The sequence below is a fragment of the Rhyacophila brunnea genome, unplaced genomic scaffold, assembly GCF_057557595.1.
Source record: "Rhyacophila brunnea isolate RB1 unplaced genomic scaffold, BYU_Rbru_1.0 scaffold_3, whole genome shotgun sequence".
NCBI classification, from domain to species: Eukaryota; Metazoa; Arthropoda; class Insecta; order Trichoptera; family Rhyacophilidae; genus Rhyacophila; species Rhyacophila brunnea.
This window is the reverse complement of record NW_028232965.1, coordinates 26,753,208-26,778,507: the sequence shown is the minus strand read 5'-3', so window position 1 is coordinate 26,778,507 and position 25,300 is coordinate 26,753,208. Positions and strand designations below refer to the sequence as shown.

Here is a 25,300-nt window from a genome sequence, read left to right as displayed (position 1 = left end):
CCGATATTTATGAAATCATATTATACACTATTCTTAACTGGTACATATTTATATTTTTCACTAGCCTCAATAATTATTATTCCACCACAGTGGTGTTTGATTTTTTAACTACATTCACGGAGACGCCCTTACAAACGAAAATCGTACATTGCCCATCTTCGGTTTGGGTTCACGTTCACCTGCATCACAACGATGTAAAAATATCATTGGCTAAAAACCGCTCCATACTAATCAATATACATCTCATATGCTGCATACTGTTTAATACCAATACGACGACCAATGAGCGAATGATTGTGTAAGGATGTATCATCTCTAACATGAATTTAGCTAAAAGCCTATCCTAGTGGGTATGTATGTTTTTCGTCTACATATTGATATACTTAAATACATTTAGCAGTATTTTATTATTTATTTAAAATACGTTTGAGGTAATTTCAAACGATATTTATAAAATATAAATATTTTATGCTGTAGTTGACATATTTCGTTTTTTTTTTCATTTTATTAGAGCTGATATAATCAATTAACAATAATACAGTATCAAATATGTTATTACACACGTATATACCTAACACAGATATTAATCCATGCAATATATTGCAAAACTTATGCAATAAATAATACTTGAATGTAGCACAAGTTTGTCAATAAATAATCGAGTAATATGTTTTACAGATACTTTGATTACTATTCAAGTAAGTATCTACCTATTTTTAGGTATTTTATCTTTATACCAAACAATATTTTTTCCTCAATGTAACGAATGACTTCTAATACCTGTAGGTACAAGTTTGTTGGTGGCTAGGTTAAAGCAGGCTTATCATTTTTAAATTACATAAATAATAAATAAAACACATTGTCGTTTTTTTATCACAATACCAATATGAAACTGTGTAAGTAACCAAAGATATGATTGACATTGGTAAAAACAATGTCTTCCAGACAATAAACAAATAATTCCATACTATTCATAATAATTCACCTTTGAATTAGCTGCATTTTATAAGTACCTACATTCCTACAAAACCATTCATCATTCGTAATGTCATAACTCCTAGCATGGCATGTTTGAATCATATTTTGTACCTATAAGAACAAAGTAGGCCAACGTCATGTGATTAATTTAAAATTTAAACAATCAATAGTCGTCTTACAAAACAGAATCATCAGATCTCCCACCACAATGCCAAGCGACCACGTTCATTGATCTTTTCTATTCCATCTCGGCTTTATGTATGAGCTTGTAGTCAATTATTATGGACATTGCGTGGTTGCAGCTACACATCGCGAGTGTGTCGGCTCCATAAAACAATATCGAGTGGAATCAAATTATTAAAAAAATGACTATTAATAAAAATCACGCACAGTGAGTAGTATGGAGTCTTCAATTTGTATCTCATATTCATAAAAAATACTTCTGAAACTATACATACATTATATGATATTCTAATTCGAATACATAGTTATTATCATCATTGGCTGTAGTCTGGTGTTGATCATGACCGCCTCCTGAGTTTTGATTAACAGATTTTTATGAGTCGTAAGTTCAACCTATTTTGTGCTTACATTAGTTAGATATAAACATACATTAAAAAAACATGTGAATTTGTCTGCCGCGGTATTCGAACTGCGACCGACGGTCCTAGAATCTGACATTTTACCAATAGTCCATACGCCATTTACACTAAATATATAGCGTGGTATAGGGTTAAGAAAAAACTTATTTGGGTAAAATAAATCTAATTTTCTACTTCGCTTTTTATGTTCATCAAATCAAAGTCTATTACTTATTAGACGTATAATAGAGATGTGATGACGGTACCATTCTTAGTATGTATAGATATAATGAATCCCTTTCAATTCTGATTCACTCTTCAAATTGAACCATTCATGAGTTATGAGTGCACATTAAAAATCACATACCTAGGTACATTTTTTCAAGATTACAACTGTCTTGTGATTTTCCAGTATGTTCTTAATTTGGAATGATGTTTTTCGTTTAAATATGTTTACTGATTACTGTTACTATCTCAAATGGCAGCCGGAGTTTTAAAAATATTTTAAAAGCAATTTCGGTACACCTGTAGATATTGTTTCAATAGATTAATATGGCATTGTACTTATTTGTGGTTAGAGACAGACTTCTCATATTGCGAGTGTGGAAGTCGTCTAACTGTATTTGGAGCTAAGTCTTGAATCACCATAACTGTGCCCTGTCACTGGAAATCGCCTTTCATAAGACAGCAAAGTTATTAGTACAGCCCGCATACTAGACAGTGACTTCAAACCGAAAAGAAGGCACAATTCAACACAACAGGATTTTAAGTTTTATCAAGAAAATGTGACTCAATTATTCATGATGTATTAGTTTGTTAAACCATCCCTAGTAAATAGAAAATCTAACTGCAAAAATATAGCAACAAACTACTATTCAGTGTTTCTTTTTTCCTTTTTTTAAATATTGTCAACACATTATAGCGCCCAATATATAGGCTAGATACACGAATACCAAATAGATACCAAACCAACATGACACTCATTATATATCACCCATATAAAAATAAAATAAGAGATGCCTAACCACAGAGTAATAAATAAGAGTAGAATGACAGTATTATCTGACCGAAATAATAGGGATGAATGTACTCCAGATAATGATAAATCCAAATTAATGGACAGTAAAAAAAAAACCCACTTGAGTACTTCCGGAAAAACCAATTTTCGTCACATTTTAATATACTGATGGATCATAGTTCAAACCGGATTATCAATGAACTGGATAATCGTGATCTAAAGGATTTACTTTATTCAATAACTAACTACCTATACATTTTTTCATGTATTGTTATCATCCCCATTTACATAATTTACGTTATCAGCGAATATTTATATTTATAAAATACTAAATTTATTGTAGATAACCTAATTGAAATCAATTTACACAATATCAGTAAAGATCATGCAAGGCTGTGTAACAATTTTTATTCCATCTGATAACATGGGATTAATGGAAGATTTGTTGCCACTGCCAAGAAGCTAGAGTCCAAGATGCGAGGTCACCTTTCGCGAGAGAGACGACAATATGGTTGCATCTCTGTTGCAGCTACTCCATGTGCAGCAAACCAATGCACGGCAAGATAGTGCAATACCGAACATTACCGCCACACAAATTGAATGCAATCGGTCGCCTCTATTTACGACCTTTTCAAAACCGCGTAATCACGATTACCTTCTGTGTAAAAATAAATAAAAAAATAACTGCTTAGAAATAATAATTACCTTGCACCATTTGTTCTACTTTCATTTTTTATGCATGCACATTTTTTCCAAGATAAAATTATTGTCATTGCTTTTTACGCCATTCATAATTCGCACCAATTTTTTGCTTGTGAAACGGTACCCAATTAAAAGAAGGAAACCAGCTGCAGGTCATATCCAATCCAAATTTTCTAGAAAATGTCGTTCTTGAAAATCAGTCTAGCTATTCGAAACTGGGGCGCTTTTGCAAAAATGATCGCCAGTCTTTGGGATTTCAAGTACAATTGAAGAGTGACATTCCAAACCGGCCTTAGTCCAAAATTACAAATTTTCATGTTTTGATGGAATCCGATAGAGTGTGCTGAGATCTATATTCTCACTAAAACTTATATTTTACAAAAAATCCTAAGTCTCTTAAATTTGATGTCGAAATGTGCCTTTTTTTCTCAAAACAGCACTAAGGTAACGGTTGATTCTTTCCAAACTGGCCTAAAGATATATGCGCATGCGCAGTTGAACTCTTTTTGCTTCATTTACGCTCCAAGCGGCCATAATATAATATTGTAACACGTCAGATTAGAAATGAAGAGTAAATATTAGAGAATTTGTGTTTTATAAGTTCATGTGCACATCAGTAAACTATTTTTTTATTGAAACTGATCCTACATTGTAGTATTATAATATAATATATTATTATGCTGTAAAAGTTACAATGTTTACCTTTTTATCAAAAAATGCATCAAAGTGAAAGAAATTTTATATTATTTTTATTCATTAATCATCCCAACAGAACTGTCCATGACCACATTCTATTACACAATCATAATTGTATACACAAAAGACACTCAATTTTATTTTATTGTGTCCCAACCTGTACTTAGTACAGACTTAGGGCCATTTTGAAAAAAAAGTCAGTTTTTGAATGAATTTTTTTGAAGTTTTACTATACTTTTTAATGTTATTTATATACTATGTTTTTGAGTCTTTGAATTTTCTATAAAATTGCCAAACATTATAGTACCGAAAAATTAAGAGGTAAATTGCAAATCACAAAAATATGATTATCTCAAAATCAGATTTTTAGACTTAGGCCGGTTTGGAATGTCACTCTTCAATTATTATTTACCTATACGTTATAATATCACACACTTCTGTGGGTCTATTCTATACTTATCGACCGCTAAGGTGATAAAGTGATAAATATTATCAAAGTTAGGGTAGGTTTGTGTCAAAGTATTAGCACTTATTGTAAGAATTACAACGAGATGGTTGTAATTGTTGCAATAAGTGGTATATTTTAACAGCAACAAGAGAGATGCTACAACTTTGATAATATTTATCACTTTAACGGTCGATAAGTATAGAATAGACGCACAAGAGAGGTGCTGTTAAAATATAGTACTTATTGCAACAATTACAACCATCTTGTTGTAATTGTTACAATAAGTGCTAATACTTTGATACAAACCTACCCTAACTTTGATAAATGATAATATTTATCACTTTAGCGGTCGATAGTATAGAATACTCAGTATAATAGACCCATCGGCTGTGATAAAATTTAGAGCGAGATAAGACAGTTTTGACTGTTTAGATGGCTAACTTATTGTAACAATTATAATACCGCAATACAAATATGTAATAATCATTTTATCACTTTGGCGGTCGATGTCGCCTTGTGTATAGAATAGAACCGCTGATTTCACTTTATCATTTTACTCATTAGCAAAAAGAAGAAACATCACCAAAATCCTGCTAAAATATATACATATAGGTACACTAATATTCCATTCGTGATAACTATTACTAAATGATGTAGAAGTGAAAGATTATTTTATTTATTTTTATAAAAATGTATACCTACTTTGACTTAACTTTATTCAGATTCATCCGGCCCACACGTCTTAGTTAATTAATTGACTTGTACGGCATTTAGTGATCAGATTAAATAAATATTATTTTAGTACATGCAATAAAACTGTAGCAGTATACAAAGCATTGTGCGCGTAATTTTAGTAGCGCCTTTAACCTACTTACACAAATTTTATAGTATGCATCTTGAATGCACTACAACATAATGATTATTATCAGTATATTCAATTTAGCGGAAAATTAGAATAAATGCATTAAATTAACTAACACACATTAAATTAAGCTCCATGAAATACTATGTAGATATTAAAATTATGTTTACCATTTTAATTAAAATATGGTTATGTTCGAATATTTAGTTTAGATTTAGGTACTTTTATATTATTTTAAAATAGCAATATAATCGTATACCTACTTACATTATATCAAAAGAAGGAATCATCCCTCACGTAGGAGAAAATTATCAAGTACATAATATGTAATAATATTGTACTATATAATAATATGTCACAATGCATACGATGGCCGAGCGGCTGCCGTGTCGACTTATAATGTTGTGGATCCCGGGTCACAAATTCACCTCATGTAGGAGAATATCATCAAGTAGGTGCATATGTAATAATATTGTACTATACATGTCACAACGCACACGGTGGCCGAGTGGCTGCCGTGTCGACTTATACCTAATGTTGTGGATCCCGGGTCATAAATTCCCATGTTGTTTTTCGACGTGTGTTTGAACCCAGAGTGTAGACCTAATACTTAGGTTGAGCAGGTGGCTAACATCCAGTTCTCGTAAAAAATCTGTTAATACATCCTCCACTCTATGGAAGTCTACGATCATCTTCTACAGATCGAACATGGTTTTAATAAAAAGTTATATACAGTACTCTCTCAGTAATCCGTCACCCCAAAAACCAGACAAGTGTCGAATTAGTAAAAGCTTAGAAAAAATATGGTTATAATTAAAACAGGTAATTCGTAAAAATAGTTTTTTTTTGAGAAATTTGTACTAGAAAATTACGGTTTTACTTATAATTAAAATCAAGTCCTATTTACTAAATTATACATATATTTATAAACTAAGTTTATTAACTAAATATAGTTAATCACTTGACACAACCACTTGTTCAGTGAGGCAGATATTCTTGGAATGGCTTAGGATTCCTGGCTTTCCCTATGACCAAAAGCTTCATTTTGTGTGTCCAAGTTGCATTAGAGCACAGCATAATTGTGATGCGGTCCTTGGGCACTTTCCTCCCTGGTAGGTACATTACTTTCTTCGCGATGAACGTACGTTTTACGAAGAAGTTTCCAAAATAAACCCGTCTCATCTGCGCTGTATACTTGTACGTGGCGGACTACTGAATTTGACAATCGAATACCGGCGAATTATAGAGCTTGATTTTGTGCTTTCAACTAGTAAAAAAAAAACGGCGGATTATAGTAGTTGTCGGATAATCGAGCTGCGGATTACTTAGAGTGTACTGTAATAAGTATGTATTTATGTAATTTTAAAACTTTAGTCGCTGTATGGAGATAGGTATACATACACCTGCTCGCAAACAAACAGTGTAACAGGTATAAGCAATCTTTACAAACAGGTGTATAAATTACTTGAAATGCTTTTTATACAAATATTATTACGGGTGGAAAATGTGTAAATGCACCTACAAACAAGCAATTAGTGTGAACATGTGCAGCTACTGGATTATTTTTATTCTTTGAGCAGAACTAGTGTTGTATTCTTTGTATTATTTTGTTGTCTCGTGCAGTATTGATTTGATCAATAAAGCGCATACATTTTTACAGTATGGTCTGTCCAAACTATATTTAATTTAACACGCGTTGAGTTTCAAAGAAATGTTTATGCACGTGCATTTGTGTGGCTGCAGAAGTTTTCCCAAACAATTCCATTGTTTATATTTCGGTCTGTATTAGCTGCTAACTCATCATGTTAAATTGCAATGGCATTTCCAATCAAATATAATATAATAAAACATGGATTAAAGCCGTGTGTTTCGATCACATAGAAGATTGATTAAGAAATATAGTATATTCAGATTTTTTTATTAGCTTATAAGCTTGTTTTAATTCAAATTTCTTGTTTAATCATTCATTATACGTAAGTGCAAGATCGAATGATTGTTAAAATAACGATATAATTCAAAAATGCCAAACACAATAAAACTGACATAAAACACCACTGGTGACTTTCAGATAATTGTCACGTGCCAGGCAAATAAATAATTTACAGGATACATCTAAACTCACCTTGACTGGCAATAGAATAGCTCCACTGACAAGATAAACTGCGAAGGGGCAATGATGATGATCCATTCATTATACCTATTCAGAATGGGAAAATAAATGCTCGGCCCAATTACTTATGTACTTAGATACTATAAACAATAATTATGTAATGTCTACTTGCATATTACACCTATCGTCATTGATAATATTAACTACATTTGATTGAATAATTCATTAATATTAGCAGTCGTGAGAACTAATTTAATTTATTCAAATCATTGTAAATTCTTGTAATCGTCAGAAGATTCCTATTCTGAACTCATGGGTAACCACTAATTACTTATGTAGATGTTCTATATTCATGCATGGCTTACTGTTATATTCAGTACCTATCTCATTAGTTATGTACATCCTACCTACTACAATATCAGGTTAATATTTTATGTTTATTGATTTTTAATTCCTACCAATGTCACAAAATAGAACCGGGCTGTAAAATCTGTAGCTTATACAATGTAGTTAATTAGAAATAAAACAAAATATATGTACTGTTACTCTTCGTAACTTCATAATGAAATGCTTAAAATTTTAAATTATATAAATTTATTATCTTGATTAAGTATTAGTTATTACTTATGCATGACAATTATGTTACATTAACTGTATGATACTAGCGTTTGTACCCAGCTTCGCTTGAGTGTTTTCCTCGTGTGTTTGTATATTTTTTACTGTTCCATATTACGTTACGAAAACAAAATAATGAATGTATTGTTAGTTTTCTTGTTTAAAATCTTAGCTTTTCCAATTCCTTTGTTCTTCGAATGAGGTAGATTACTGCAATTTCAAGAATATAGTCATCCACTATTACTTGATTAAAAATATCGGCGAATTCTCAATTTAAATCGATATATTTTTGACAATATCAAAATAATGTCTACACAATTATTTTGTTGTTACCGATTATTAAAGGAATAAGTATACAATAAAGTAGGTACCTACGTCCATAAATTGAATTTTGATAATATATGGGATATTTAAAGCAACAAGTCTCGAGAAACCACGATTTAATTTTATTCTCTTGCGTTGATCTGCGTTTTAGCCAAGTAATCTTCAGTAAAAACTTTCAGCTCTCTAGAGCCTGCCGTTTCGAAACCTTTAAATTCCGGACAAAGTGTATTATTCCACACTAGTCTGGGGTTATAAATAATATTTTTCCTACCAGTCATAATGAATGATGCCCACGATGGCCTAGCGGTTACGCGTTATGCTTATAATTTCGTGGGTTCGGGTCTGGCAAATTCACGTGTTCACTTTATCAGTGTGTTTGGATCACATAGTGTGATCTATTTCTCGTGAAAAAAAAATCTGTCAATACAACCTCTACTCTGTGGAGGCCCATATTATTATGATCTTAGGATCGATATGGTAAATATATAATGCATCTTTGATTTAAATAAAATATCGAACAACTACCTATTTTCTCATTCCGATACACTTGTTGACATTTCAGCGATAAACAATCAAACATTACACGGTCTCCGTACTTAATAATATTATGAACAATACATCTTGCCTACGATAACTCAGAGTAGGTACCTATTGCAATTTGAACTGGAACAAATTCCAGGTCAATGATACTCATTAGTCATTACAATTATTATACATTGTTAACATTCTACAGAGGCGACACCATTTATTTGATTATTCTAAACAATTATTATGCATTTATTAATGAGAAACATCTGGCCGAAAATTTTCTATGTGTAGTAATCGTAAAAAGTTTATCAACATTGACACAATGTGTGTTAATTAATCTATTTTTGATAGTGAGCCATTAAATGTCATACTATGATAATATTGATAATTATTAATTAATTATGTACTAAACTAACTGAACAAATAAAATCGTCTATACTAATCATGGAATTTGAGTGTATGTCCGCTTGCTATAACTAAAATATATCTAGTGAACCAATATTGGTCAGCAGCATGTCAGCAGACATTCATATTATCAATTCTCAATGTGTCAAAATAAATTTATTTTACGAAAATAACGCATTTGCAACAATATGAGATGAAAAGCTCGGATTGAGAAGCGCGCGCCAGTAATATTGAACAATTAATAATACGAATCAGTTTATTTCTTCATTGTGTATAAGTATATAATATCTAGTTTTACTTTTCGAATTTCATGCGGACGAAATCGTGGGCTAGTACGAAATATTTAATGTAATTAATAAGGAGTTTTAATAGAACAAACCGGGAAGTTTTGCGGATAAAACTGCATTTATTTATACTATTTACCACATAAGGTAAATCTCAATCGCAGGTATCAATGTGATGCACTTTTTGCAATCACTAATATAATTAATACAATCTGTCCTTGTTGTAAGCCTGTGCAAGTAGTATATTATCTTTTTTCGTATTAACCTCAGATATAATTAATGTATCATGTGTGTACCCATATAGTTATCTATATTTTATAGTCGTCACCAGAAATGTAATGTAGGAAATAATCAATTACCTACTTACTTCACCCTATTAAGCTCCAGCATCGGAGCATAGTGCAAAAACAAGTTCGCATCATTTTCATCGGTCCAATCTCTCGACCTGCAGCGTGTCGATCGGTTTTGTAGTATCGCTACCGTGTGGGGGAGGGTGTGAAGTAGGTATATACATGTAATGCATAGTATTCTTAATGTATTTATATTACTTACTTGTTGGAATTTACAAAAGAGTAAAAACTATATTGTCTGTAATGTGCATTGGCATTTTTACAGTAGATACAATTAAATATTTTCTAATACAAAAGCTACCCCAATGATCTAGTTCAGGGTTCTCAGCGTTTTTCTAATGGCGAAATATCACAGATATGAGACTCGCCACTGCGACGCCTGTATATAAACAATTAAAAAATAACAAAAATATATCAAACTGCATTGATAAATAAATCCGTCATTTTTGACAATGTAAAATCTAGGAGACCTGTGTATGGTAGAATGTGACACGTTTTTTAATTTAGAATTCTGACTGATTTGTTTTCCTAACGACACTGATTGACATAACAAATGAGGCCTAAATTCGAATTTTTCTAGCTTAATTATATACCTATGCGATGCTCAAAATCGAGGTGCTATAAAATTTTGTTTGTTAACTTTCAGGTGATCCCATATCATGTATAAATGACGGAGCGATACCTGGCCACGTGATAAATACATTTTGCTGGATTACGTATACCTTCACGATGCCCGGACACGACCCCAAGAACACTGGACACCCGGGATTGGGTAATGACAACTTCGGAGACAAGAAAGTACACAGTTACTATCAGTGGGTGCCGTTTATGCTATTTTTCCAGGTAAGATAGTGTTTTCTATGCGACCAATTTTACATACATTTACAAACATTCTTAAATCCTGTGTATATTCATTATTAAATAAATAATAATATAATTAATAATCCATTGTTTTATGTGTTTTGCGAGATCTTGTCAAATCAAATTTAGAAATATCATTTTAAACAAAATTGTCTGTGGTAAATCAAAAATAAATATCGATTTATATAGAATCACAAGTAGAACTACCCATATTCTAATATTTCGACTATAAATGAAAAACACTTTTAAATAAGTAGGTAAGTATATTATTTTCTTAATACATTTTTTACATTTTCAAATTAAAATTTCAAAAAGATATTGCAAAAATAAATAATTAGTCCTTTTGATTCAATTCAACTCAATTTTTAATGATCTTTTGCATGAACATTTAATAATGGTCTTCCACCAGAGACTGACTATATTTAATTCCTGGTATTCAGTATTTTCTGGTGCATCATGTATGTTGTCATAACGATAACCCAGTTCTGGTTTGGAAAACCTGTGACCTTTTGGGTCATTATGTGCCGCCTTTTGGTTATTCGATTTTCAAGAAATTTTTAACTTACTGAAAGATAAAGAAGAAAATCTTTCTATATCAAAAATGACATTCATTATTACCTAACTCGAAACTTTTCAGCTAGGATATTATTTATTCTTGAAAATGTAAGATTACAAATTATTCAATGTTTCTATTATTTTTATTTAAAAGACTCTTGTAATATTTTAGGGTCTTCTTTTCTACGTCCCGCATTGGATTTGGAAAAACTGGGAAGAAGGCAAGGTTCGGATGATCTCTGAAGGCATGCGAGGAACCATCGTCGGAGTTGGAGAAGAGAGAAAAGAACGCCAGGTACCAACACAATCCACTCATTCATTTCTCCAAAGCATCACATCACTTCTTTTTAAAATAAAGATTTATGAGTGACAAACAATATTCTTCCAAAGTAGATTATGTAGCTCAGTGACTAGGGATTCCAATCCCGGGATCGCGAATCCCGGGATCCCGAGATATTTTCGATACCTATGAATCCCGGGATTGATAAACATAATCCCGGGATATCGGGATTGATTTTTATATCAATTTTTATGGAAAATAAAATAAAAGCGAAAATAAAACAGAAAAAATACTTTTAATAAAAAATAATTACATTAGAAATAAACTGAGTTTGAATAAAGTTTGATTTATACCCATGTGTAGGTTGCCGATTCATTTTATTTGTTAACATGAATTATTAAAAATGAGAAAGATTGGAAAAAAACAATGCCTCGCACTTTTAACAAAGTAATTCCACCATGATATCATACGTTTTTAGGCAGTTTCATATTTGGCTGACTAATTAGATTTATGAAGCGGAAAGGCCATAAGTACGCCATGATTATTTGCTTTACTATTTTAAATCTCGCTAATCCATTCATTATGTCTTTACTATCAGAAACAACAATCTCATATTAAATTCACATTATTATTTATATTAAAATATTATTTACTCCATTAAACTTGTGTATTTCCAAGATTGAACGTATACAATATTAACAATAAATGTCTTAAATAGTATAAATTATACTAGATTTATTTTTGACCGATTTTATCAATGTTATTTGTAAATATAAAAATTTTATATTAACAATGGAAAAATATGTCAATCCCGGGACCAGTCCCGGGATCCCGGGATTGTCAAATTGTAATCCCGAAATCCCGGGATCAGAATTTTGGCTCGGGATTGGATTCCCTATCAGTGACCAAGACTAACACGAAAAGAATAGTGCCGATTTATGAAATCGAATTTATTCAGTTTTATATTTGGAAACTCCCGGCTTTGATAATTACTGTTATGAATTTACATACAACATTAAATAATTTGTTTCAAACAACCTGAAGCCATTTGTTCAATATTTGAGTATCATATCATAGGTGGTGCTGTTATCACATCACGATGATGATTTAAAACAGGCACATATAATAAAATAATTGTAATCTTCACTATGTGTATGTGTGGCACTTGGATATTGTATTGAATACTCGTAATATATATATTTTTAAGTATCTACAGAAACAAACCTTGGCCATACAGATTGGTAACATTCTAATAATAGCGCTGTAATTTTGGCAACTAGGGAATCATAATCTCTTGAAAACGAAATGTCCTCAATTGATAATTTCCCACTTAACATCTGTTTCAGAATCGTCTCGTTCAATACATGGTGGAGACTCTACACATGCACAACGTTTACTCATTTGGCTATTTCTTCTGTGAAGTTCTCAACTTCATTAACGCTGTAAGTATCATATTATTCTACAAAGTACCCTAACTCTTAACTCCAATGGTACGTAGGTAATTAGAAACTAGATTCTCGAATTTATGAATATACCCTAATGACAACTTAAAAGCAAATCATCAATATGAAATATTGAATATATTTTCCAACAGTGTATCAATAGACAACAATACTACATTGACTGTATGTATATTTTAAATTGAATCATTTTAGGAGAAATAGTTGAATTACCCATGAATTTTATTCTCAAATAAAACAGTACTTTATAATACATTTTATCTGCAGTTAATGACATTATCTTGTGAAAACATTACATGTTTACATTTACATAATGCTTCCAACATAAGTAAATAGGTGATAATATTTGCCATGATATATCATTAGATCAAATGTAATTTCTCTTTGAAAATTCTTCATTATTATGAAATTACAATCTTAATTTTTATCATGACAGCTTTCCGGAAATGTTGCCCACTAATAAAAATTTTGGGTAAGAATTTGTGTTATTAAATTATTGATGTTGTGTTTTCCCTGCATTGCTTTTTTATGCTCCATAACAATGCTTTTATTATGCTGATGACAGCTTTAGATGTGTGTGAAATATCCAAAATTAATATACATTTACTTCTTGTAAATATCCTTTATCTAATTGGAAAATAAATCTGTTTTAATCACGAGATATTATACAATTTAACCAACAACGGAGTGAATATACTATTTCATCATACATAACTACAATAATTTTTGATTTGTATAACAATAAATTAACAATGTAGAGCCATCTATTTAATTATTTAAATATTTTCAGGTTGGAAATATTTTCTTCATTGACCTTTTCTTGGGTGGCGCATTTTTAACATATGGAACAGATGTCGTGAAATTCTCAAATATGAACCAAGAACAAAGAACTGACCCGATGGTAATTATCTTAAAATACATTTAAAATATCTGAAAAAAGTCTGCAATTTAACCTAGAACACTATAATTTATAGAATGTGTGTAGTGATTGTATTTTCTTCCATTAGCATTTATTTTTGAAAACTAATTAATATTTATGATACTTAATATTTTCCAGATTGAAGTATTTCCGAGGATCACAAAATGCACGTTCCATAAGTTCGGAGCTTCGGGCACTATCCAGAAACATGACGCCCTCTGTGTATTGGCATTGAACATTCTCAATGAGAAGATATACATATTTTTGTGGTTCTGGTAAGATATTTTTTTTAGTCAGGTGGATTCTATACCCTAACTTGCAATCAATATTAAACAGAGTGAAATAGAGAGTAACAATCACTCACAACCGAGTTATTTTTTCTCTGTATTTATTCATTTCGTAGTTTGTATTTTACTACAATATGTATTTTAGAAGTAGTTATTGGATTATTATTTGATGGCGATGGCGCTAGCCATTTTATGTTTGACACTATTTATGTGCAATCGATAATGTGTTAAATTAGCTGAATTCACATTAAAAAAAGTGAGAGTGTGTTGAAAATATTCCCATAATAAACTAATATAAATGTTGGAAGTACATAATATTATGTATTATACTAATTATTATGTTTTTTATTTCAGGCTCATAATTCTGTCTGTTCTATCTGGCCTGGCATTGATCTACTCCGCGGCTGTAGTGATGCTTCCCAGTACGCGGGAAACTATCCTCAAGAGACGCTTCCGGTTTGGGACACCTGCCGGAGTTGATGCGCTTGTGCAAAAAACTCAGGTATATTCATTATATGATATTTTGTTTCCTTAGTAATAAGTAAAGATGTGGAATAATTAAACAGCGTGTCAAAGTAAAGTACTACTACGTCAAGCAAACTTTTGTTTTCAATTGTTTTTACTTGAGACTTTATAAAGCTTGATTGTTATTGTATTTGGTAACACTGTGAATTCTTCCTTCTTTCTTTGACTTTTCGTGCTCATTTCGGAAGCCATTCTGAGAGACAACGGAAGAGAAGGAAAAATACATGGTGACAGCACAAAATCAAATATATACAATTACTCCAATGTATTTATTGAAAGGCAATGTCCAAAATTTATGTATATTTAGTAGCCCGGTATCTTTTTGGTAAGTACTTACCCATTGAGTAATTGTTTTCACATCTTACGTAGATACATAGAACATTTACATTGTGACTGCCAATTATGCTATTTGAATGGAAAATAAATATTCATTTTCTTTCATTACAGGTGGGAGACTTCCTACTTCTTCATTTGTTAGGCCAAAATATGAATCTTTTGGTGTTTGGGGAGGTGCTGGATGAACTATCGAGACGCATTCAAATGGACAACAGTCCGCCGTCAGCGCCGTCTACTGTCGAAATGGTGCCAATATATCCCGATGTAGATAAGTACTCGAAAGAAACCGACTCTTAAGACTTATTGAACATTTAGGTTATTTTCAAAGTTTTTGATATCCTTAACTAAAAAGCGATTCGGGATATTTAAATTGAAAAAATATCAATTTTATATGAAATTATTTTACATTTGATGATGTACCCCTGACTTCCTAATGTGTATGTTGTGTGAAATTTAGTGTAACGAATTTTTAATGTAATTAAATGATGAAAGAAAGATTTTTTAATTTCTGGATATTGAAGTGTTTGTGAAATTGATTTTTTATTATTTTGTGAATGTTTTCAGTGTTTTCAAAACATTAATGTGTAATTGAAACATTTTACTTATTCCAAGAAATAAAGCATTCCAATGTTACACAATGATTTTTCATAAAATACTTTGTAAGTAATAGAAACTTTTGTTCTATGCATACCTTTTGTACATTATTTGGCCTCTGTATCAACAAAATACAAAATAGCATTCCCCGTTAATGCAATTTGTATAGTTTAATTAAATTTAACCAAAACGATAATATTTGAAACATTCTGAATATTGTTGGTATTCAATTTATATGAAGAGAAGGAAGTTAAAAATGAAGGGCAATCGAATTGGTGTTACATACTTGAAAATATATTGTGTATCTTAAATTAATATTATCTTTAAAATGTTTTAATGAAACATTCTGCCATTTTAGATAGATCTCCATTTTAAGGCTTTTTCTAACGATTATTTTACTGTATTATCAGTTTTTATGATTTTATATTATAAATATTTATATAATTTTACATTCTAGGCAGAAAGTGTAAATCTCTCATTTTCGTGTACCTATCTAATGATTATAATAAAACAATCAAAATAAATAATGTATTTTAAATTTAAGATTTACATTACAATGCTGCCTTTTTATTTCAAAATTAACTTTATGTATATCATAAATATTATCGGTAGTATAGTAAATACATACATATAAATTTGTATTATATTATCGTATTTCTTTGAAGTTTGCCATTCAAATTTTACCTGTATATTATGAGTAAAATTTGACATCATCTATGTTATGAACTGTTTGCCTCGGACCAATTAAATATTATGTGCTGTATTTGTTTAAGATTATAAAAGAGAGATATTTGTATTTTTTATAAATAAATTGTTTAGGATATACGTATAAGTATTTAGTAAGCGAGTCTGTGTTATTTGTGAAATGCATAAAAATAATATTCAGGCATTAAATATGATGAATCCATTTGACCAGTCAATGCAATGTCATGATGAAGCATGGTAGAACAATTTATTTTGTCATATTAAAATTTATGTTAACTGTAACATTAAATTATTTTTAAACAACAGTTTAGAATTTAAGCGATTCAGTATTGATTTAAAGTACTTGTTATTACTTGCATAAGAATGGAGTGCATTTCGTTACTTTTAGGCAATTATAAGTATTGAAAATTTCGACGAAAAACCATAGGATGTTCTTTAAAAGTGCAATCCTATTTGTAAAAATTAGTATATATTATAAAAATAAAAACGAATTCGAAAACATTTAAAAGCTTCTCTGACTATACGCGCAAAAGCTCTTCGGGCTATTATAACTCGAGTCCACTCAAAATGCTTACTGCTTCACTTAGATCTTTAATAAATACTCAACAGACTCTTTCTATTCATTTTTTTTATTGTAATAGGTTTAATAAAATAGATTGGTGCATTTGTTAAGAAAAAAACATATCCTTCAAACGAACTTATGAAACAAACTGTGTATTTTTCAATTTTATCAATAAACAGGATTTTAATATACCCAACTCTATTAATTTATTCATTCTATCTATGCCCCATGAGATTTAAATATTATGAAAAACATATAATATATTTTTACACACTGATTATATACTTACACACCAATAGAATTTTTCTTATCCACCTGTCAGAAAAATTATCAAACAATTCATATGTGTAATTTAGTGAATATTTAGTATACAAGACAGATCGGAAATAACAAAGATAATTAAGGTACCTACTTAACAAATTTTAGAAAACGAACTTTAGATAAATCTGTAAGCTTTCTGAATAGATATTGTAGGTAACTCAAGAGAATAATCAACCGCATGCTATGACAATACGTAGTAAGTGGAAGTTCATTTAACTGCCGTCTAAATTATTTCTACGAAAGAAAGCTGACTACAGACTAAAATTTTCACAAAATAGTAAGACAGGAAAATAGGGTTTAATTCAAAGGTGTTTAACATCCTTGGTTAGAAGTATCAATTGCTATTCACCAGATACCAATAAATTTATATATGACACGTGTTTTGTTCACATGGAGATTGTTGTTAATATAGGGTGTTTTTTTTAGAGGTATAGAACTTTGAAATGGAATAAAACAAAGATGACTTTTTATATTGACATGAAATTTACTTTATTCGAAAGATGCTCTTCTGGCATTAATGACCGCCACGGCTGGCTCGGACGTAGTCTAATCTGGAGGTCCAATTTTCGATGACTTTTTTCAACATTTGTGGCCGTATATCGGCGATAACGCGGCGAATGTTGTCCTCCAAGTGGTCAATCGTTTCGGGCTTATCGGCGTAGACTAGCAACTTCACATATCCCCACAGAAAATAGTCAAGCGGCGTTAAATCGCACGATCTTGGAGGCCAATTCACGGGTCCGAAACGTGAAACTATGCGGTTACCAAACGTTTCCTTCAATAAATCAATTGTGGCACGAGCTGTGTGACATGTTGCGCCGTCTTGTTGGAAACCACAGCTCCTGCACATCATGGTTGTTCAATTGATGAACAAAAAAGTCAGTAATCATGGCTCTATAGCGGTCACCATTGACTGTAACGTTCTGGCCAGCATCGTTTTTAAAGAAGTACAGACCAATTATTCCACCAGCCCATAAAGCACACCAAACAGTCAATTTTTCTGGATGTAACGGTGTCTCAACATACACTTGAGGATTATCATCACTCCAAATACGGCAGTTTTGTTTATTGACGTATCCATTCAACCAAAAGTGAGCTTCATCGCTAAACAAAACTCGCTTATGAAAATCGGGATCAACGGCAATCTTGTTTTAAAATAAATTTTCACAATTTGGAAGCGTTGTTCAGGCGTCAGTCTATTCATGTTGAAATGCCAAACCAAACTAAACATAAATCACTTAACAGCTGACAAAATGGCCGCCAATTAAAAAAGTGCTGCCAGCTTAAAGTTCTATACCTCTAAAAAAAACACTCTTTACTTTGATTACCTATAAAACATGTAATTTTAAATCCCAATTGTTTTCCATTATTTTTCGATTGATGATTCAAAAACCCCTCTACTTAATTTACCAACTATCGTTTTCTCACATCAAGTAACTCTCTTTATAAATAGCAGTATCAATAATTTATATTCATATAGGTATAAATTATCTGCAGGAAACGTGTCATATATAAATAATTTCATAATATGTATTGCAGTGGTGAAGGGCGACTTTTGGAACGAGGTAGGCTGTGGAGATCAGAGAAATAGAACACACTTGTCAGGTATACTTACAGGAAATAAGAAGATAATACCATATTACTACAGATGAATAGGTATACACCAATGACATTAATATGGACGAAGCATCTGGAAAATAAAATGACACTCACTTTGTGTCGGGTCTGCCGGATGGCGAAATTCATATTTTAATATCGGTATCCTACGCTCAAATGAACATTCTGCTTGCAAGCGGTCTGGCGACACCGCTGGGTCTGCCCATACAAAATTTCTGACTGTCAGGTTTCGACTCCGCCGTTATTATTGTGTTACAAAATGCCAATGTGCCTAGTTAAAAATTGTAAAAAAAAATCTACTATGCACTCCAAGAAAGATGGGATATCACTTTTCATTTCAGTATTATTTATTATTGATAAAATGCCATTTTAAGATATTGATATTCAATACAATTGAATGACAGAAACCATTGGACAGACGCCTGTGATGCGCTGGGCTCACATGCGTCTAATCTCCGAGAAGTCATAAGTAACCTAGAATCTGTTTCTAACGAAATGAATAATGACACTAATACGCCATTACAATAAAGGTTATATTACTATAAATTCTCGAAGCTTGTATCGCATAATGGAAATGGATACGTCATATGGTCACGTGACGTCTACCTATACATCTGTGAATGACTTTCATGCACAATTTTTCGTGCGCGCCGATATGAAGTGAGTTGTCCATTTAATATGTCATTGGTATACACTAATGAGATTTGACGACACGTTGAGCTTAAAGTATTTTCCTAAACATTTATACACATCAAAATCATTAGATAAAATTATGTTTTATTTTTAAAAACAATCTAGTAGGTAGGTACCTACTTAATTATATTTATTTATATGTGATTGAATGTCATAGATTTTTTTTTTTTTAATTATTCAATTATTAATTATTTTACTTAACTCATACAGTGCTGACGACAAGACTGCTGTGTCGGCATTAGATACAATTAGCATGTTATTTAAATGTGGTAATTAAATTATAATTAACTGGTCCGCAGTGAATGAGTTAACTGATTCTATGCCTTCAGCGAGTTATCTCGCTCTATGAGGCTGTGATCGGCAGGCCGCACATACAGATTTCACAGGTTATCACATCTGAATTTACTCAAAATTACTAGCTGTTTTCGATTGATTTTCATAATCTAAAAAATTAAATACACAGTGACAATTCATTGAATAATTATTAAATACTACGCCACAAATTATCAGTATTACAGCGATTGTAGTAAAAGTTCGCTCTACAATTAACGTGTGTCGTTAAAAATCTGCAGCTGTCATATACTACCATAGTAATATCGTGACACATAGGTTAATAATATTATTATACGGAGAGATTTAGGCTTACGCATTAGAGCCTATCGTTTTGTATGCAATGCTCCAGACATCCTGAGGTCACATGACATAAAGTTTATACAGAAAAACATCACTTTTCCCGCGCAAATAATTAGACAAATTTGTTAAAGACATATGTCGCGCCGTGGCGTATTGTTTTAAACTTTTAACTGATGTGCTGTAATCTGTATTCATTTATAATGCATTCCTACTTTCTTACATATACGACACATGTCCCAGGCAAATTAAATTATTTTTATTTAATTTGTAATTTGTGTTAAGTGTACGTCATAATGCAATCAAAAATTATTTTTAATAAGAAGGTAGGCTTTACATACTAGGCAATCGCCTAGTATGTAGTCTTCGCCACTAATGTATTGTGGTGAAAGTTGACAGTTTTAAAAAAATAGCATGAATGAATTCTTTGAATGATTATAGTAAAAATTTTTACATATTTATTGAGCACTATTAACATTTGAGTCTCCATTGTAACAAAAAAAACTAGGTACCAATTACATATTACAGTTTCCAAAGATTAAAGTAGAATATAGTATAAAATATTTATATTTTGGGAAATACAGAAAAGATAGCATTTCATGGGAAGATATACAATGCTAAAAACCCTTAAAATCAGTTGTTTATAAATATATAATAACACTTACCGATTGCCCCAATCAAGCTTTGCTGCAATTTGGTTTCTAAGTGCTTCGGCGGGACCTCTTGGAAGTGCGCCTGCGAGAAGAGATCGCCTGCCAGCCAACAGCTCACACATCACTTTCCTCACTGCTTGGAAACGGTACACTTCATTTTCCTGCAAATAACATATCACAATACATACTCAAAGGAATAGAATATATTTTTACAAATCCATTATTCCAATCAATACATACTATAATAATTATATCCTGATACCTATATTGTCCCCTTCTGTATATAAAGCATGAAACTTTTGAAATGCCTCTTATTAAAATTCTAAATAAAATAAACAATATTAAAAAAATCATCCCCTTAGAAAAACTCTCATATTTAAATAATATCATTAAACAATAGTGGTAATTAAAATTTCTCAAACTGTTTTAGATTTTTGGGTTGTCGCCATTTATTTCTCTTCCTTTCCTTAACGTTTCATACTCACTCGACAGGGCATTTTCAAGAGATAATGTAATTTATAAAATCAGTTAAGGTACTCATCATTTCAAAATTATAACTACCAAATATTTGTAGAAATACTTTCCAATCACAACATTTTAAATACTATATTATGTTAATTGTATGTTAAAACAGTCATGCGTTTACAAATAAGTTAACAAAAGTTGAAAAATCTCTGTAAGTGGACTGTTCATACAATAGGTAAATGTGATCTAATATGAAATATAAAAGTTGCCCTCACACAATAATGTCGTAATCAGTTTCTTAGGTATGATACCTGGCAGTGGCGAAGAGTAGAAGTTGGCTGTGGGAATCCGACATAAATAGTGCATACTTTGTTAGTCGTACCTACTTCTAAATATTTTGCTTTCTTAGAATACAAATTGCAGGTGGCGTTGGATATTTTTTTAAATTCAATTAAGCTCTGCGTAACCAAACCATAATACCTGTACATAATTTAAAAACATCTACTAGAAAAAATCTTTAAAAACAATACGACGCCCGGAGGGATTCAAACCCGTAGCCACTGAATTTGCAGCGATGTGCTTTACCAATTATTGAGGGTTTTGTTGAATTTTAAAAACTAACCAACACCATCTACAATTTGTATTTGAAGTTGAATGAAAATAATATGTAAGTAAGTGTGGCTAACGAAGTGTGCACTATTTATGTCGGATCTCCACAGCATACCTGTAGTCTTCGCTACTGATATCTGGCAAAATGTTCTATCAAATTTAGGTCATTTTGGCTCTATTTCTGCTAATCAGATGTAGTCTTTCAGCTCTAGAATCATTTGTGGATAATGAATGCCATCGCAATGAAAACAGTCACTTACTATTTTTCTGTAGGTTAAAAATAGCTGCCATCTCATTTACTAGACAATCTTATTACGAGCCATCTCTTACTTAATATAAAAAATTTGTATATTTACTTTTCATTAAATACATCAGCTTAAAAAAGAATAACACAGCAGTCATTTTGGTCGGTATGTTGAATATCTCGTCCTATAAACTTACAGCATCGCTGTAGAGCCTTTTCTTAAATTCAGCATCCCGAAAAACATATAAGTACACTTTCAGTAATCCGCCGCATGCTTATCCGACAACTACTATAATCCGCCGTTATTTTTACTGGTCGAAAGCACAAAATCAAGCTCTATAATCCGCCGGTACGCGTAAGTCAAATTCAGTAGTTCGCCGCGTGCCAATATTATGACTTACGACTCTTATGAGCTGTCCGCCGTTTAGCCCAGCTCCGTTGACCATTAAATTTAACCTGAGTCAATAATATTATCGTTTTCTCTCAGTTCTTTGTTTGAATAAGTTAACAAAATGGAGACTCCTCAAAAGAGTAAACATGACACATTAACTTTAAAACAAAAATTGGAAATTTTACAAAAGATAGATAGCGGTGCTTCATTTACTGACATCGCTAAAATGTACAATATTGGTTTGCCGCCCATGGTTTAATACATGTAGGAATAAACTTAGCTTATTTAATATGTATAATTTAATAATTAATACTTACTTGATTTTGATTATAAAGAAAACCATTACATAGTTGCTAATACAAATTTCTCAATAAAAACTATTTTTACGAAATATGTATAGGTAAATCGTTTTACAGTGGCACCATGGGTACGGCAAATGCGCCCTGCAGTTGTAGTGGTATTGTTTGCTAGCATTGAAACAGGCATCGTCGCAAGCAATTCAATACACGCGCGAATCGCCTATGGTGCCACTGTAGAATGTTTTACCTATACCTGTTATCATTTTTACCATATTATTTTGTATGTATGCGCTATAATCTGACGTTTTCACTAATTGGACACTTGTCTGATTTTTGAGATGGCGGATTACTGAAAGTGTACTGTACTTTGATTCCTAACTATACCTAATTACAATTTTAATGTGGAGCATTTTGTCAGGGGGATAAACTTCAGGTGGATCTCCTTCCTAAACGTCGACAATGGGTGTGGACATGATGTATGTCATGGTTGGTGCTCTCCTCAAAAAGTACAGTATTCCTATAAATAATGTTGATTGCATGGCAGACTATAAGCATGAATACATGAAAAAATTAATGATTTCAGCGTTTTGTCATTCAACACCATTCACATTGCAGCTGATTTTTTTGCTCACTCCACACATATTTGCATGTTTTCCTTCAATAACTTTGACAATTTTTTTACAAAATCTATTTAAACTACATTTCATTGTTAAAAAGTATCATAACAAACTTATAATAATAAACAAAATCGGTCCAAGAAAAGATCACAAATTTGGCCATTTTAAACCTGTAATTTGATATTTGAATTCTTATTGATCTTTGATGGGTACCTACTTATTTACTGATTAATTAAAATATTTTAATTTTCTGTGATTAGTATTTAATTTCAAGTTTCGTAATTCCGTCACTAGATGTCCCTAGTTTAGTATTTATATTACACTCACTCAAAAAATAATGAAAAAAGCAATAAATTCAAAACCTACACCTCATATTTCAACACCATTTTTTAACACCCCCATATTTAATAATTAATAATCGGCACTATATTAAATAATGATTCATTTTGTTTGAAAATTGGAAATACATCTATTATCACACAAAATGTAATAAATTTTCATCTCCATGAGTCATTTGACCATTGGACCATATAATGTACTTATTGAACTCTTTATCAAGTAATGGAATACTTTATAAACATTAGCTGCAGCATAATGTTTTTTTGCGCGAATAACACATTTTGTTATGTTGAATAGGTATTAAGTTTGTAATAGGTATAACATATATTATACAATATGTATAATATTATAAATATCTACCATATTCCATAAATAAGAAAAAAATCATTCTTCGCCAAGTTATATTGCAATGAATTTAAGCGTGTGATGTCTAAACTTTTTTGATTTTGGAGATCAAACAATTCTCGAAATAAAGGACATTTTGATTTCTTGAGAAATTTCGAAAAAAATCTCTTAAGATAATATTCTTTTTTAACTTTCTTCCCGATTTCCACTCGAAATCAGAATCACAACAACAAAAATCCGTCTAGAATGAAAGATGTGAGTTTTTTTTATTTCCTCGCAAGATTAGGTCGACTACTTTTTTATTTTTACACATTCCTTCCAAAACGAAAATTCCCTCTTTATTAATAATTTCGTTACTGAATTAAATACATTCTCCAACATACACTGCGACAATTTCTCGAATTCTCGAAACTCACATCAACGATCTCTCGAAAGTAAGATTCTCGTAACGGGAATTCTCGGTAACAACCTCTACATTGAATCATAATTATGTTTATGTTTTATAAGTGTACTGTAACATAACGCCCTCGATGCCTGAACAGTTACGCGTCAGGCTTATAATGTCGTGGGTCCCGGGTTCGAATCCCGGCTTTGGCAAAAATTCACATGTTGTTTTTCAAATATGTGTTTGGACCTAATAGGTTTAGTAAATGACTAACATACACTTCTCGTAAGACGTAAAACAACCTCTTGTCTCTCTAAATCAAAGGATTGTAGAGCCAATTAAAAAAACATGTTAATAGGGTAAGTAGACATACTTACCCTATTAAAATATAGTGTTATGTGCCATATATATTATTATCAAGACTTGTCTCATCGTAGTCTTAATAATAATGTATAATATCGTTTTGTAAAATTGAATTCTACCAAGTAAATACTGACTCAGTTAAGAACAATTTTCATTTAAAATTATCAATATATTATATTTAAAAACAATACTTATATATTTAAATTAAATATAGGTTGGACATTCTACGTCATACACATTTGAGTTACTTTTAATAAAATACTGAAAAAAATCTCCCCAAACATATACATGCCTGTTTGACAGTATTTAGCACATCTTTTCTATCTGCGGCGGAATACAAAAAA

General features: G+C 31.3%; 2 protein-coding genes across 3 annotated transcripts in view; one reads left to right on the top strand and one right to left on the bottom strand.

The window, feature by feature from the left end:
• Window positions 1-15,904, top strand: part of Inx3 (innexin 3) — a 52,470-nt gene extending 36,566 nt beyond the window's left edge. The window contains exons 3-9 of the mRNA XM_085952439.1: window positions 10,548-10,744; window positions 11,490-11,612; window positions 12,944-13,039; window positions 13,848-13,958; window positions 14,115-14,251; window positions 14,618-14,765; window positions 15,236-15,904. Of these exons, the coding sequence (XP_085808565.1) occupies window positions 10,548-10,744; window positions 11,490-11,612; window positions 12,944-13,039; window positions 13,848-13,958; window positions 14,115-14,251; window positions 14,618-14,765; window positions 15,236-15,421 (998 nt within the window). The 3' untranslated portion in view covers window positions 15,422-15,904. The remainder of the gene's footprint in view (window positions 1-10,547; window positions 10,745-11,489; window positions 11,613-12,943; window positions 13,040-13,847; window positions 13,959-14,114; window positions 14,252-14,617; window positions 14,766-15,235) is intronic.
• spg (dedicator of cytokinesis spg) overlaps window positions 1-25,300 on the bottom strand; it is a 158,776-nt gene that overhangs the window by 107,014 nt on the left and 26,462 nt on the right. For both annotated transcript variants that reach the window (XM_085952372.1, XM_085952373.1), the window contains exon 4: window positions 20,912-21,060. In XM_085952372.1, coding sequence (XP_085808498.1) covers window positions 20,912-21,060 — 149 coding nt within the window. The remainder of the gene's footprint in view (window positions 1-20,911; window positions 21,061-25,300) is intronic.